A 14,027-nucleotide genomic window follows, 5' to 3' on the forward strand; every position below is an offset into this window, starting at 1 on the left:
AACTGCTGAGAAACTGCTATGAGTCTGCCCTGGAACTATCTGGTAACTTAGGGCAGTGCTCTAAGCTCTATGACTCTTGTCATTAAATGTCTGGCACACACGTCTCAGCACCCAGGGAGCTTGTGGAAGGCAAAGGGGACTGACCCGCGGTGCTCTCGTGGCAAGGGGCAGGAAAAACAGAGCGCCTCCTCTTCAGGTTCGAAAAACAACTTCTGAAATATTGTCTTCCTTGCCAGTAAGTTTATAGACAAACTACCCCACGGGAACTACAAGTCCCAGAATGAATTACACTGGCTAGGAATGACCAAACTGTGGCCAGAAGATAGCAGCTCTGCTGGCCGGCAGATTCCCTGTCTTTGAGTAATTAAACCTCTTTTCTGGACTCTTTAAATGACTTCTTAGATTTATCAAGGGCACATCAACAAACGACTGAGTGCGAAAAGCTGATGGCTGACAAGTCAGTCTGGGGAAAGAAGTCACTCATGGCACAGGGGTAGGTGACCGCATTGAAAGCGACTTCCTGTCATAATTTGGCCTGTTTTTCACATTTATACACATTCCTCTACACACATTAACATGAAATATTTACTCACAGCAAATGTCTTACTAAATAGTTGCTTTGTCTTGCTCCGAGCCATCACACACGCTACTCTTGTGAGATTAGCAGATGACTCCAGGTCACCAGGTTGCAATACTCCTGTCCTAGTCTTTTATTTAACAACAAGATGAACTCTGGGAGCTGAAGTCTTGCTGCATGAGGAACAAAAACACAATAGTTGCAGAAAAGAGAGCTGGAGACAGAAGCATCGCCCTCCTTGCTGCCACAGCGTCCACTTAAAACCTGCCTCTCCTGAGATAAAATAAAAGGTACCAAAGTCCTTAAGTGACCTCTAAAAAATCTCTGAAGCCCACGGTTATCCATAAAATGGTGAATATTTTTTTTTGTAAGTCCAATAAAAGGTCTCAGCGTGTCCTAGCACCTGGTAAACAAGGCAGTGAGTGCATGGCTTAATGAACATGAGAGGGGCTCTCAGGGGGGCAATCTGCAGTGTGCAGGCCTTACATACTCTCTCACACAGACCGTCTCCTCCCCCTCATTAATAAAACTTTAAGAGGCAATTAAGCTCATTAAGAAGCTATCAGCAGCATGCTCCCTTGGGGCTGTTAATCTGCTGGAATTCACAACCCCGTGCCCACACATTTCCATGCCGACCCACCGCGGATCTTTGACCCATGGCACAACATTTCCTAAATCCAACAGAAAGCTGAATGTTGTTCACCTCTTCTGTGCCTTTTAGTTCACAAAAGAAGAGGCCGCCTGGTCCACTGAGCCTGCCTGCCAAGTGTCATAGGTCCATGCGTGATGCGTTGCTCCAGTTCAAGCTTTTCTTTGAATTCTGGGTCGTGTAGTCTTTTTTATTCCTTTATGAAAGAGAACTACAAGTCCCAGAATTCAACGGGAGTCCACGAGTACATCATGCATCAACGTGGGAAATGTGGCAGCTAAGCTGAACTGATCAAACCCTACTACCCATTTCTGATTACCCCTTTCCACTAATCAAACCCTAATACCCATCTTTAATTGCCCCTTTCCACTGATCAAACCCTGCTACCGATCTCTGATTACCCCTTTCCACTGATTAAACCCAACTAGCCATCTCTGATTACCTCTTTCCACTGATCAAACCCTGCTACCCATCTCTGATTACCCCTTTTCATCGATCAAACCCTACTACTCATCTCTGATTACCCCTTCCCACTGATCAAACCCTACTACCCATCTCTGAATACCCCTTTCCACTGACCAAACCCTACTACCCATCTCTAATTACCCCTTTTCATTGATTAAACCATACTAACCGTCTCCGATTACCCCTTTCCGTAGAGCAAACCCTCCTGCCACCCTTGTGAACAGTTGCTTAGGGCCATACCAAGGGATGCAGGTCTTCACTGTATCTAATGCCTTGGCCTAACTTCCGTCGGACGGCCAGACTGATCATGACCCTCTTAAGAAAATACCACTCGCGTCAACACAAGCCCACCACGTAAATCTTCACTGACAGAAAGTAACGTAAGGGGACATTCTACCGCCAGGGTGGGTTTTTCGCACCTCTAGGAACAGTAACAAACTAAGAAGTTCACACAACTTCTGAAGGATGTAGGAAGAAAACAAAGAAACCCAAGTCAAAATAATGGAAAGAAAATGTGGCAAAGTAAGTAAAAAAGCAAAAAGATGTAAACAAAAGACTAACTCAGATGAATGTAATCAACAGAAGGCATGGCATACTAAGTCAACACGAACCACACAAAGACTATCCTATACAAACAAAGGCAATGCAAGCTTAGACGATGAGGCCATATGGCACAGTAAACCAACATCTGCAAATTAGGGCCACATAACAAAAACTAGAGCTCGCTTAATCAAGATAAGACAAGCAAAGCCATATGGTACAGAAAGAACAGAGCGATGAAAGACAACACATGGAAAAGTAGAGCAACAAGTCAAGCTAAGGTAACACAAGGCAACCTAAGGCATTGCAGGCCTAGAATAAAGCGACACAGCACACACAGACAACTAATGGGTCAGTAAAACAACACAAGAGAACCTACGACAAGACTTGAAAGAAAGCAACGCATGGCAAACTATGGCAACACAAAAAAAGCACGGCACCAAAAGGCAAACGAAAGCAACAGAAAATAAACCAAGGTAATCTATGCCAAACATTACAGCACAAGAAGCGAGACAATTCCAAACAGGCTAAGACACAAGGCAATCTAACACACGAAAACTACCTTAACACGTGGTAATTAAAAACAAACCATGAAATACAAAGTAGGAAAAAGGCTCTTTACAGGATTAATTATAATATGATGACAATGGGGGGAAAAATCACCTCGTCACAATTAAAAGGCAATAAAAAAAAGAGGCAAGAATTTTAGACATTGTCTCAAACATTTTTTTTCAATGTAATATTATATACTGTGTTGTTACCTACTTCTGCGTAGGGGAACTCAACAATTTTCAAAATAATTTGAGTTTTCAAGCGTTTAACATTGGTCTGTCCAATACCTACAATAGAAGTTTTACCCATCTTAGTGGGGCAACTGTTGTGAACTCAGGAGGTGGGAAGGCTTGGACTAACCTGCCCCGCTTCACAATGTTGACATGTAGTTTACACACAGACCGCTGCAGCAGGCGCTCCCCCGACTGAGCTACCTTGAAGGCACTCGTGTAACGCTATGATCATTAGATACTCCGCTTATCGGCCCCTTTTTTAGGGGGTGACAAAACGCACGTGGTTCTTCGGGCACCACAACCAGCCAACCGCCTGCTCTAAACGGCACACACCAGAAGTTTGTGCAGAGTGGCATCTTCAACACCCATCAGTGCAATACCGACAGTTGCACTGAATAAAAAGGCCAGTGTGCACCAGCTGGTCGGGGGAAACCCGGGTGCCCCACTGCCCACACAGCAGTGTCATCACCGAGGCCAGAATCCTGCTTTTTAACAGCACAAAAGTGATTTTGACCTGGGGGCTTGCAGAAAGTTTGGAGATGTTCTCAACGCGGAAATGTTCTTAAGGCACGAATTATTTGCACAACAGAAAGATTTGTTACATTTAAAATTATCAACCTCGGGGTTGGATTCGAACCCGTGGCCTCAGTGTGACCCGCGGGGCACTGACCCTTCTCCTATTACACGCTGAGCCCTCGGAAAAGGAGATTTCAAGAACTGAATATCCCCATTGGCACCTCCATAGAGATGGGACTGCAGTCTCCCAGCGACGATTATTAAAAGAGAAGTGAACATTATAATTTATACGCCCTTATACACATAACTTACTGGGCTTAGCAGCTACTGCGCTACAGAGAAGTGGGGAGGGGGAGAGAGAATAAGTGTGTGAGAGGGAAAGAGAAACAGAGGGTTGTGTGTGAGAAAGGTGCGTATGCGAGGGAATTATAGGTGTGTGTGCGCGAGAGTTGTATGTGTGTGTGCGAGAGTGGTATGTGTGTGCGTGAGACTGGTAAGTCCGTGTGCGAGAGAGCGGTGTGTGTGCGAGAGAGCGGTGTGTGTGCGAGAGAGGAGTGTGTGTGCGCGAGAAAAGCGTGTGTATGAGAAGTGTATAGGTGTGTATGATTGAGGCGTGTATGTGAGAGAGGTAGCGTGTGAGAGGCAGGCCTATGTGTGTGCGTGAGACTGGTAAGTGCGTGTGCGAGTGGTGTGTGTGCGAGAGAGGAGTGTGTGTGCGAGAAAAGCGTGTGTGTATGAGAAGTGTATGGGTGTGCATGATTGAGGCGTGTATGTGAGAGAGCTAGCGTGTGAGAGGCAGGCCTATGTGTGTGCGCGAGAGAGGTGCTCTTGTCACCACTGGCAGGGGCGACTCGGCCTGTCATCTTTCTGATTTTAATAAAACGACTGAACTGAGTTGCACAATATTTGATTTGACATAGGGCTGGATGCTGAAGGGGCTGTTACGCGCTATAAAAACCGCGTTTTTATCTTGGGTGTGGCGGCTGCACTCCTTCCCAGCCTTGGCTAGAATTCTCAAGTAACTTCCCTTCTCTCATGGTCCCTGCGCGCCCTCGTCCCGGGAGGTATCAATGCTTGTCTAACACTGCGTCCTGTCCGCCTCTGTGTCTCCATGGGCCCAAAGCATGGCCCCGGTGCGAAGCGGACGAGGCCGGAGAACTGAGCGAAGACCGCACTTCGAGGCCCTCTGAGACCCTGCCCTCGGCTCTGCTCTTCCACCCACCCAGCCACCTATACGAAAACACGTGAATGTATCATGGCTGTTAATTAGCATTGCCCAGCTCACAATCTACCACGAGGAGGGAATGGCGGCCCTGTCGGTAGTCCAAAGTGTGGCTTTCAGAGCGCGAGATGGCTGTGTGGCAGTGCGTGGACAGAGGGGCCATTAATAAGTTAGCACCTTCCGGCGGGTCTGACTAGGGGCTGCAGCGGGCTGCGTCCTCGTGCCCTTGGCCTGGCTAGTAAGGTCTGCTTAGGCCGGGGCTGAAGCGGACTGCGTCCTCGTGCCCTTGGTCTGGCTAGTGAGCCCTGGCCTTCTGTTGGATGCCTTTATTTTACTGCATCCTTTATTCGACCAGTGTTGGGTGCAGGTTCCAAGTTCTGTCTCTGTGTGGGCAGCTGTGAGGTGGTGGCATGTTTTGGTGGGCAGGGCTGTCCGAGCACTACATCCTCAGCGAGGCTCCAGCAATCGTGTGTGTGGGTCCCTCGGCCTCCGCTTGGATGCTTAGGGCGCACGTGGGCTGGGAGTTCCGATCCAGGCAGCTGGGGCCGGGCTCTGAATGGTTACCCATCCCCCGAGGATGCCTGTCAGCAAGGTGTATATTGACGTGGTGGGTGTTGACCCCATAAGGTGTGGCAGTAAAGAATGGGGCAGTAGGGAATACACCGAAGGAGTGTGGGCTGAGGGTGTATGGTAAAGAGGGCGACTGTCAAGCAAGATAATTCTGGTTTTCGGGGATGGAGCGCTCCTGCAGGACAAACCTACCCTTCCCCCAGGGCTGTAGGACATGGCTCGCGAAAGCCACTAGCCACGTGGACACCGTTTAAGGCAGCTCGGCCTAGCCGGTACAGTCATTTCTAGTCTCGTCATGAGACAAAACTTCCTGGAAGTGGCGGGAACGGCTCTGAAAGTTACCCTCTCAACCATCTCCTTATAGCTTAGCCCCCACAGAAGACCCCCGAGCAGAGAGCAGGCTCAGTCCCACCGAGAGCATCTCTCTTCTGGGGGGGTCGTGTCAAGGGTTAACTTACCCCAGAGCTGCACCATGGCCCAGGCAGCCAGCCACGTCCTGAGGCCGAACATGCCTGGATCCTTCCAAGACGGGGTCCCAAACGTTGCAAATTAAGGCACCAGATCCAAGGGGTGCTTCCAGAAACGCACACAATGTTTATAAGCAGGGAGGAGCGCTCCGCGGGTCCAAGGGGCAGCGCGCGGGGTCAGCGCTGAGAAGTGGTCCTCGCTCGCAGCATCCTTGGGATGCGGGATGCTCCGGCGGCCTCTCGGCGGAGGCTTGGTCGCTCCTGTCCGGTCCTCACGTGAGTGGTCCTCCAAGGAGCACGCCCCGGTCCCCTGGTCTCCGCGGTCAGGGTGTCCACTCGACGGCGCAGCTTTGTGTCCGGCGGCCCTGGGTCGCTCGATGCTCCTGGCAGGCCGGCAGCGGCTCAAGTGATGACCTATTGTTACTCGGCCCTGATGCCCTGTCAAAGGAAGACAGAGACACAATTGGGGTGAGGTGGAGGGGGGCTTGGGGGGCTGGGGTAGGCCCGCACGCCCAATGGCTGCTGGCAGATGATGAAGGGGAGGGCCCGGTTCCTCGTGGGTCTCCCCAAGGGAGAGAGCTCAATGGAGTGTCCGGAGGGAACCCTCCTGAGGTCTGGAGCGGGCCGCACTAGGGCCTGCCGGGGGTCAGCGAGAGGTGCAGATGGGAAGGAGGAAGGCCGGGACGCAGGATAGGGGGTCGCTGCCCGGTGGGACACAAAGGGACCTGGGGGGCGGGGAGCTCATGGGAGCAGCAGTCTGGCCCAGTGCATGGAGAGGGCAGATGGATGGTGGGTACCAATGGGCGGGCCCCCATCATCATCCGCGGGATGCACGTCTGGAGGCCTCGCCTTGGGGGTGGAGAGGTGTGGGGTACACAGTAGGTCACGCGCTGTGCGAGGGCCTCTAGGTATAGGGTCGCTGGGTATGAAAAGTGAGCAGGTTCCTTAGCCAACTTTTAACACAACTTTAAGACGTCTAGGCCCACGGAAGACAATCAGATGTGGGGAGCAAGTGTATAGGGGGAGCTCAGCACGATCTGCGCGCGCGCGTGGGGTGCGCCCCGAGGTGTTAATGTGTGCGTAGCCCATACAATATAGCAAGGAAACCAGAGAGAGTGCATGTGTATTGATAAACAGGCCTGTTTCCATAGGTGTGTGGATGTGTTTCCTGCTTGCTTTTACATCCTTACTTGTATGTTTATATGATTTTGCATGTGTGTGAGTGCTCATATCCAAGTGTGTCTTTAGAAGTTTATTTTTACATCCACAGACCAGTGGTTTAATATCGACATTTAAATGATATCCACACGTATGTATGTTAATACCTATGTGTTTGAACAATCATGTTTGTTTACATCCGTTTGTTCGTGCGCATTCATGTATCAGCATGGTTGTAGGAGGTGTTCATGTCTATCCACGTATGAGTTGATAATGAGGTGCCTGTGTTTCTATCACACGTGTATTTGTAGCATGAACACACATATGCTTATATACATATGTATGTGTGAATACAGATGTGTGTGGGTGTTTATACACTGGTGGGCGTGATGTGAATGTGTGTTGTGTTTGAATCATTACATGCCTCATATCCATGCGAGTGTGTTTATATCCTGGTTTGTGTGTTAGGATGTGCGCTTTTATACCTATGTGCCTGGGTTTATATATGGGTGTAAATTTCCATCATGTATGCACATGTTCATATAACATGTTTCTGTTCATGTGTTTTTATTCACACGTGTCGTCACCTTTCCGCGTGGCTATTTACTCTTGTATATACCATCAGAAATAATGCAATCCATGAGGTTTTAGAGAACATGTAAATGAAAGTCTGTTGGTTCACTCACAAGCAATGCTTATCCTGCCAGTCAATAAAGGGAGCTGCAAAGGCTGCAATACCACTTTCAACAACTAGGTGTCCTCACGAAGACATAGCCCATGTACTTGTTATCACCACAGACATGAGATGCTAATGTAAGGCCAGAGATTTACAATCAGCAACTCCCAGGAGAGAATCTATCGATAAAGATGGTTGCTGCATTTCCCCTCGCGTAATAAATATACGTCAACACATTAAATGCAGCTGTGAAGCAGAGGTGTCAGTGCCCTCTAGATTTCTACTTAACAATTTACCCAGTAATAAAGGCTGCTCACAAGCAATAAATACTGCTAGGCCCATTAAACCCTGGTGCTGCTGGTGATGGTATTGACGACAGCATTTATGATGTTGATGTAAAATGTGAAGGCTTCAGCAATGCATGGAGGAGGGGGCACTGTGCCTGCTTCGAGCATGTAAAATGGGGCTTTTAGCTGCGACTAGGCGGCTGGGGTTCTGGGGCATGACCAGGGCTGTCAGTGTGGGGATTAAAGCGGGGGTCATCAAAGGGTGTGTGGCCTATGTATTTAAGGCTGTGACTTAAACATGTAAACTATGTTTCTGTGACTGCCACAGTGTGCCCTGTACTTTTGTGCCTCTCTGAGCTTTCTGTTAAAGAGGCCATATATAATAACTTGGGCTCCCGGTTTTATGGTATTTATTTTTTTAGCATTTACGTCTGTATTCATCCATATTTATTTTCTGTTTAGCAGAACAACGAAGTTGTAAAACTGTACATTTCCATATTTATTTAACTTACAGACGTGCACTCATACTTTGATGTCAGTCTGTTTTAGCTACTTCAGCTGCCAAATATTATATAACAGAACACCCACTGGTAAATATTAGCACTACACCACAAATGTATGTTGACACATGGCATTATTAATGAAATTGCATCCTGTTTTTTAATTTCTCACATAGTCGATCTGCTCAGCTGGTGGCCTATAACTCACGAAAGACAGCACAGTCACTTAAAAGAAACACATTTTTCTGTATTTATCCACTTTTAAAAATAAATGTGACAAAAAACTCTGTGTTTATCTGTAAAAATGGAAAACCGGGAGCCTTAATAATAACGCAACAACTAACTTACACATAAAACCAGCCAGGACTATTGGCTTTGTCATTGATCCTTAGCTGTTTAAGCTAAAGCACTGTACAAAAGTAATATGCTACATGGAAAAATATAAAATATATAATTTCGGAAATAGCTAACACTCTTAGAAAAAGCAACATTAAATACAACATGAAATAAACTGGAACTAAATCGCTGCCATGGATTATCTCAACGTTTTTACATCAATTGTGTAGAAATCGATCCGTGTTTTTAGCAGGATGGTTAAGGAAAACGGCATAGTGCCCAATATGTCTGTTTTTAATTACTACAGGGTCTGAGACCTGGACCACTTGAAGCCCTGGCCATGGCCTATCGCCATACCCTGTTTCAAATCAATCGGCACAAGAGTTTGAAGTTCATGGCCTTCAGTGGCATTGATCAGTCGTGGGCAGAGGGCATGGCCAAAGATTCCCTGCACCCTACAGTTTTTTGAGTTTCTTTCCACTTGGGGTGACAAATGCAAAAAGAACAATTGATGGACAGAATGCAGAACAATGTCATACATTCACCCCAGTACAGAGATCTGGGCCTAAATCCATCGATTTTTTGCTCCCCATGCCAGTCCAGTTTAGACCCAGCCATATGCAAATCAGTCTTGACCCTGTTCCCCATGGGAACAGTCCAGCCCGAACTGCCAGGCCAGGTTTGGGCATGTAAGCTGGTGGATTAATACATCCACTATAGGACCCAGGTAGTTGTCATCAAGGTCACAAGTTCAGATCCGGGTGGGAGCACTGAGCCCTTCACCCTTATAAAACAAGGGAACACCCAATCAGTGCGATTAAACAGTCATTGGTGTTTTGTTGATAGGCATCCTAAGAGGTATGGTCAGGCCGGGATCAGTTGGGTAGGCATATTGCGCCCGAAGTGAAGGAAGATATTTGGAAAGGGGCGTATGTGGATATCTTTAATTTGATCCTGGACAAACCTGATCGGGAGGAATCAAAAAGGTGCAAAGAGTGCACGCATTCCAGGGATTGGGGTCATTGGCCTTACAAGAAGAGGGTGGAGGAGACTTAGTCAACTGGATTAAAGGGTTTTCCATTTATCAGGCAATCTTAGCTGAGGGTTTCACTGGTTTGGGCTCCCAGCTGGCGTGTTACCAGAACAGGATTGCATGTGCGAAAGAGGAGTTATGTCGGTGTGAGATGGAAAGAATATGACAAGGAGTTTAGGAGTTAAGGCAACTAGTCCTGACTTAGAGTGGGATCATAATGATGTTTTATGGTTGTCAAGCGAGGTGCATCAGGATATGCATGTTTGGCTGGCATTCTTAAAAGACTTAAATGGCACAGTGGTGTGGCCCAGCCTCGTCAGGACCACTGAGGAACTGGGCCTTCTTACGGATGCGGCAGATAGCAAGGATTTTGATGCCATCCTGGGCCCGGCGTGGTGTGTGCAGTGCTGGTCGGCTGCCTGGGTGAAGTCAGGGCTGATTACCACATAGGTTTCAAGGGGTGCTGAATATTGCAGCTGATGCTCTGTCTCGTTTCAAGATGCACGTTTTCAGGTCCCACCACCCAGAAGCAGCGGAGGCACAATGCCTTTTCCGGGCCGAATTTGGCAACTTGGTGCCCAAACCTATCGGACCTTGTGGCAGCCAGTTTAGCACCCAATACGAGTCGGGCTTATAAAGGGGCATTCATCGCGTACTGTAGTTTCCTATGGGACAGGTGGGAGAGGGTGTGGCCTGAATGTTTCTCTATCCTATCATTCTTGGGAGCACTGAGGAACGGGGTGTGCTCTGCAGCTTGCGTGCGATGCCACATGGCAGCAATGTATTTCTTTTCGAAGATGTAAGGCCACCAGGACCCAGCCAGATCGTTTAGAGTGCAGGGGCTTCGTGGGAATGGCAGAGTTTGCAGGAGACCAAGCGGAATACCAGGCGCCCCATTGGTACAGACAAACTAGCAGCAGTGATGGGTGTCTTAGGGAGCGTCTGTAGGTCCACCGAGGAGGCTCACCTCTACAGGACAGCATTTACGTTGGCCTTCAAAGGAGCCTTCAGGGTGGGGGGGAACTGGTGGCCAAGAACAAAAAAGATTGGCAGAGAGGGCTGCAGCGGGCTCACGTACAAAATTCAGAGGGCTCGTTTTGCGGTACTGTGGTCCAAGACAGACCAGGTTGGCAGAGGGGACCACACCATCTTGCACAAGGCATCAGGTAATGCCTGCTGTCCCGTGAGCAACCTCAAACTATTCTTGGCGCATAGGTCAAAGGGGGGGGTGGAAAGCCCTCTTTTAGTACATGCCGATGGCATCCCATTGACAAGGTTCCAGTTTTCCAGGGTGCTTTGGTTGACGCTCAGGGCAGCGGAAGTTAACTCCATGCAGTTCGGTTCCCATTCATTCAGAATTGCCACAGAGGCGACAGCAAAGGGACTCTCAGGACAGGCAGTGCAGAGGATTAGCAGATGGTCCTCGGAATGCTACAAACGTTAGGTTTTTTCCGCAGGTAACTTTGACAACCGGACCTACCAGGCGGGTTTCCATGTGATTTCCCACTGGCAAGGGGGTGCTCTGTCTGGGACAGTTGAAGAACACACTAGAGTCATGGTTCTGCAACGGTGGTACGCCTCCAGGGGTACTGGTGGCACATCTCAGGTGCAATGATTTGGTACACCTTGATAGGAGAGGCTTCTTTGAGGCACTGATTACCAAAATGGAATGGTTGGCAAAGAGGTGCCCAAAGTCACTCATAGCATGGTCCCACATCATCTTGCGGTTGCTATGGCAAGGAGGGGAGTTGATCTGGGCCCTTAATCACGGTGTGAAATGGATTAATAAGAAGGTAGACAAGTTGTTTAGGACTCCGGAACTGCAGACTATCCCGCATGGGTACATACAGGGGGAGAGCTTTTTTTGTACAGGATGGGGCGACATATCAAAAATGGGCAACAAGAGGTTTTTGGAGAATATTCTCACATGACTGACCCATGGCCAAAGCAGGGCATGACCTTCTTGTGGGGGTAAGGGGGGGCAGATAGTAGGTGAACTATCCTGGCATGTGAGGTCATGAATGGTGGAGCATTTACAGTCCATATACGGCATCCTATTTACTTGGTATAGGTGGAGACAGCAGTCTCTCAGGCTCCTCCAGAGGTGCGGTTCTGGCAAGTCAGCTGGAGGGTGGGGGTTGGGAGTGCATGCTGCTAACAGGCCTTTACGGCCAATCCTCAGACAGGTGTGTCGGAGCCAAAGCTAGCAGCACAGGCCCTTTGGGGGGGATATTGAGGGAGACGGGGTGCCCAAGGTCGGTAACCTTGCAGGCAGATGGGCCCCCTGTGCAAGATCACTTTGGGGGGGACCTCACAGATGGGCCAGTCATGAGCTCACTCAAAGGCTCAATGCAGGATACGCAGGGACAAGACCAGTTATGGTTAGTAATGGCTATGTATTAGTCTCTGTTAAGGTTAGCCATCTAACAAATTGCAAATAATGTATGGAGCGTTATAGGGTTTCTGCGTATTTTGTTGTAAAAATGATATTTAAAGTTTGATATTTAAGTTTTTTGTGTCCAATAAATACAGCCGGGGTTTTATGACCCCTAACCCAAAAGTTTCAGAAACAAAGTGTTGTGTGTGGTCTGTGCCAAAAGGGGGTGTTGGGGGGGCTCCGGGGGGAGGGGAGCCCAGGGTCCGTTACCAGATCAGGGGCTAGGACTGTGCGATACCATGACCATATGCCAAGGTGACCCCGACTAGGGGGTGCAGCGCCTATGGCAGGATGCCGGTCCCTGCCAGTGGGGCTGATGGTGGCAGCATATGATGCCGCCGGCACCAGCCTACAAGACACGCAGGCGTCAGTCGCCAGGGGTGCAGCGACCCGGAAGTAGTTAAATATTTGTGGATCGCCGGGGAGCTGGTTCACACCAGACCCCACCCCTTTAAAAGGGACAGCGGAGACACAAAGCGGTCTCTTTCGCAGTTGCTTGCAGTTTGTCCCATACAGGTTGGCACAACCATTCGGCAGCCCTGTGGGGACAATGTCCTACCTGCTCTGGATCCCCTTGGTACTATATACTATGGACTTATAAGTAAGACAGCTTATGTAAGTTGGGAGTAGCCAATTCAACATACATTTTGTAAGGGGTTATAACATTAGCACTGAGGTCTGGTTAGCAGGGCTCAGTGCATTTTCAGAGTCGAGAAATAACCGGCATCTATTCAAAACGTTGGGGTGATCGTGTAAAAACAGGCATGTCTTTATAAGCATGAAGTCTATAAAAAGCTGAACCCACATTTGTTGGAATCCAAGATACAGAAAACGACACATTTTACAGAGGATTTGACATCCTGATTTCTTTGAGTAAACCCATCACATGTAAATAATACATGCTCGGATGTTTCACAAGAGATTGTTTGAAGTCTAAACACAGACTATGGGAACATCTGCAATTTAATTTTGCTTCAGGTGGGTAGGCCAATAAACTACTGGGGCAGCAGAAGGGTTGCCTCTGCCCATCCAGCATCAGCCTGCCCACCATAATGAAAGTAGCTAACTGTATTGTGGGAAAGGTTTGCCGAAAGTGCTCCTGCCAATGTGGATGCAGCCCTTTCAGTGGAAATTAATTTCCTCCTAGCCAAAAAATAAATGTCACTGCTGTACAGGGAGTTTCCTACTTGCATGTCGAGGACATATCTTTTGTTTCCTGCCGGAACCAACATGTCTTGCATGGCAATCTCAGACAAAAAATTAGCCATAGGAGCGCCCTAATAAATAGACCTTCCAACATTTGTTAACCAGTGGTCCTCTCACCGACAAGTTTCTCCAAGACAAAGCCAGATGAGGCTTCACTGGCGTAAACCTGGTGCTTGCCCTTTATCGAAGTGAGGTAGAAGAGCCTTAGTTTTGGTCATGGGTGTAACAAGACTCAAACTTAAGAAAAGGGGGAGCTAAGACTCCGAGCCAGGGAAGATTCGAGCACTGGTGGCGGCCATTATGACAGTCTTATTTGGTGCTTTCGTCCCCGATATTATCTTTCTCCATGAATTCCCTCACTACCACTCTCCAACAGTGCACCTCATCTATCCATAGCCTCTCTCGGACGTATATCTTTTTTTATAGTGCTACTCATAGTTCACTCGCACTCAGTTCCGTGATATACATCAAATGTGGGAGTATCAGCTGCGCCGATGTTACTATTACGCACCTACGTGGCTCCTACTAACAGAAGTTCATAACATTTCTAGCAGCCAGGCTGTGCTTAGATGATTTGCAAATTCACCTCAAAGGCCGGGAGAC

The 14,027-nt window shown here is 48.4% G+C and overlaps 1 protein-coding gene across 3 annotated transcripts in view; it reads right to left on the reverse strand.

The window, feature by feature from the left end:
- Positions 1 to 6,422, reverse strand: part of LOC146772793 (immunoglobulin superfamily DCC subclass member 3-like) — a 90,009-nt gene extending 83,587 nt beyond the window's left edge. For all 3 annotated transcript variants that reach the window (XM_085637319.1, XM_085637318.1, XM_085637320.1), the window contains exon 1: positions 5,783 to 6,422. In XM_085637319.1, coding sequence (XP_085493445.1) covers positions 5,783 to 5,834 — 52 coding nt within the window. In that variant the 5' untranslated portion in view covers positions 5,835 to 6,422. The remainder of the gene's footprint in view (positions 1 to 5,782) is intronic.
- Between the last annotated feature and the right edge of the window lie 7,605 nt (positions 6,423 to 14,027).

This window comes from Triturus cristatus, chromosome 12, assembly GCF_964204655.1.
Source record: "Triturus cristatus chromosome 12, aTriCri1.1, whole genome shotgun sequence".
Lineage (NCBI taxonomy): Eukaryota > Metazoa > Chordata > Amphibia > Caudata > Salamandridae > Triturus > Triturus cristatus.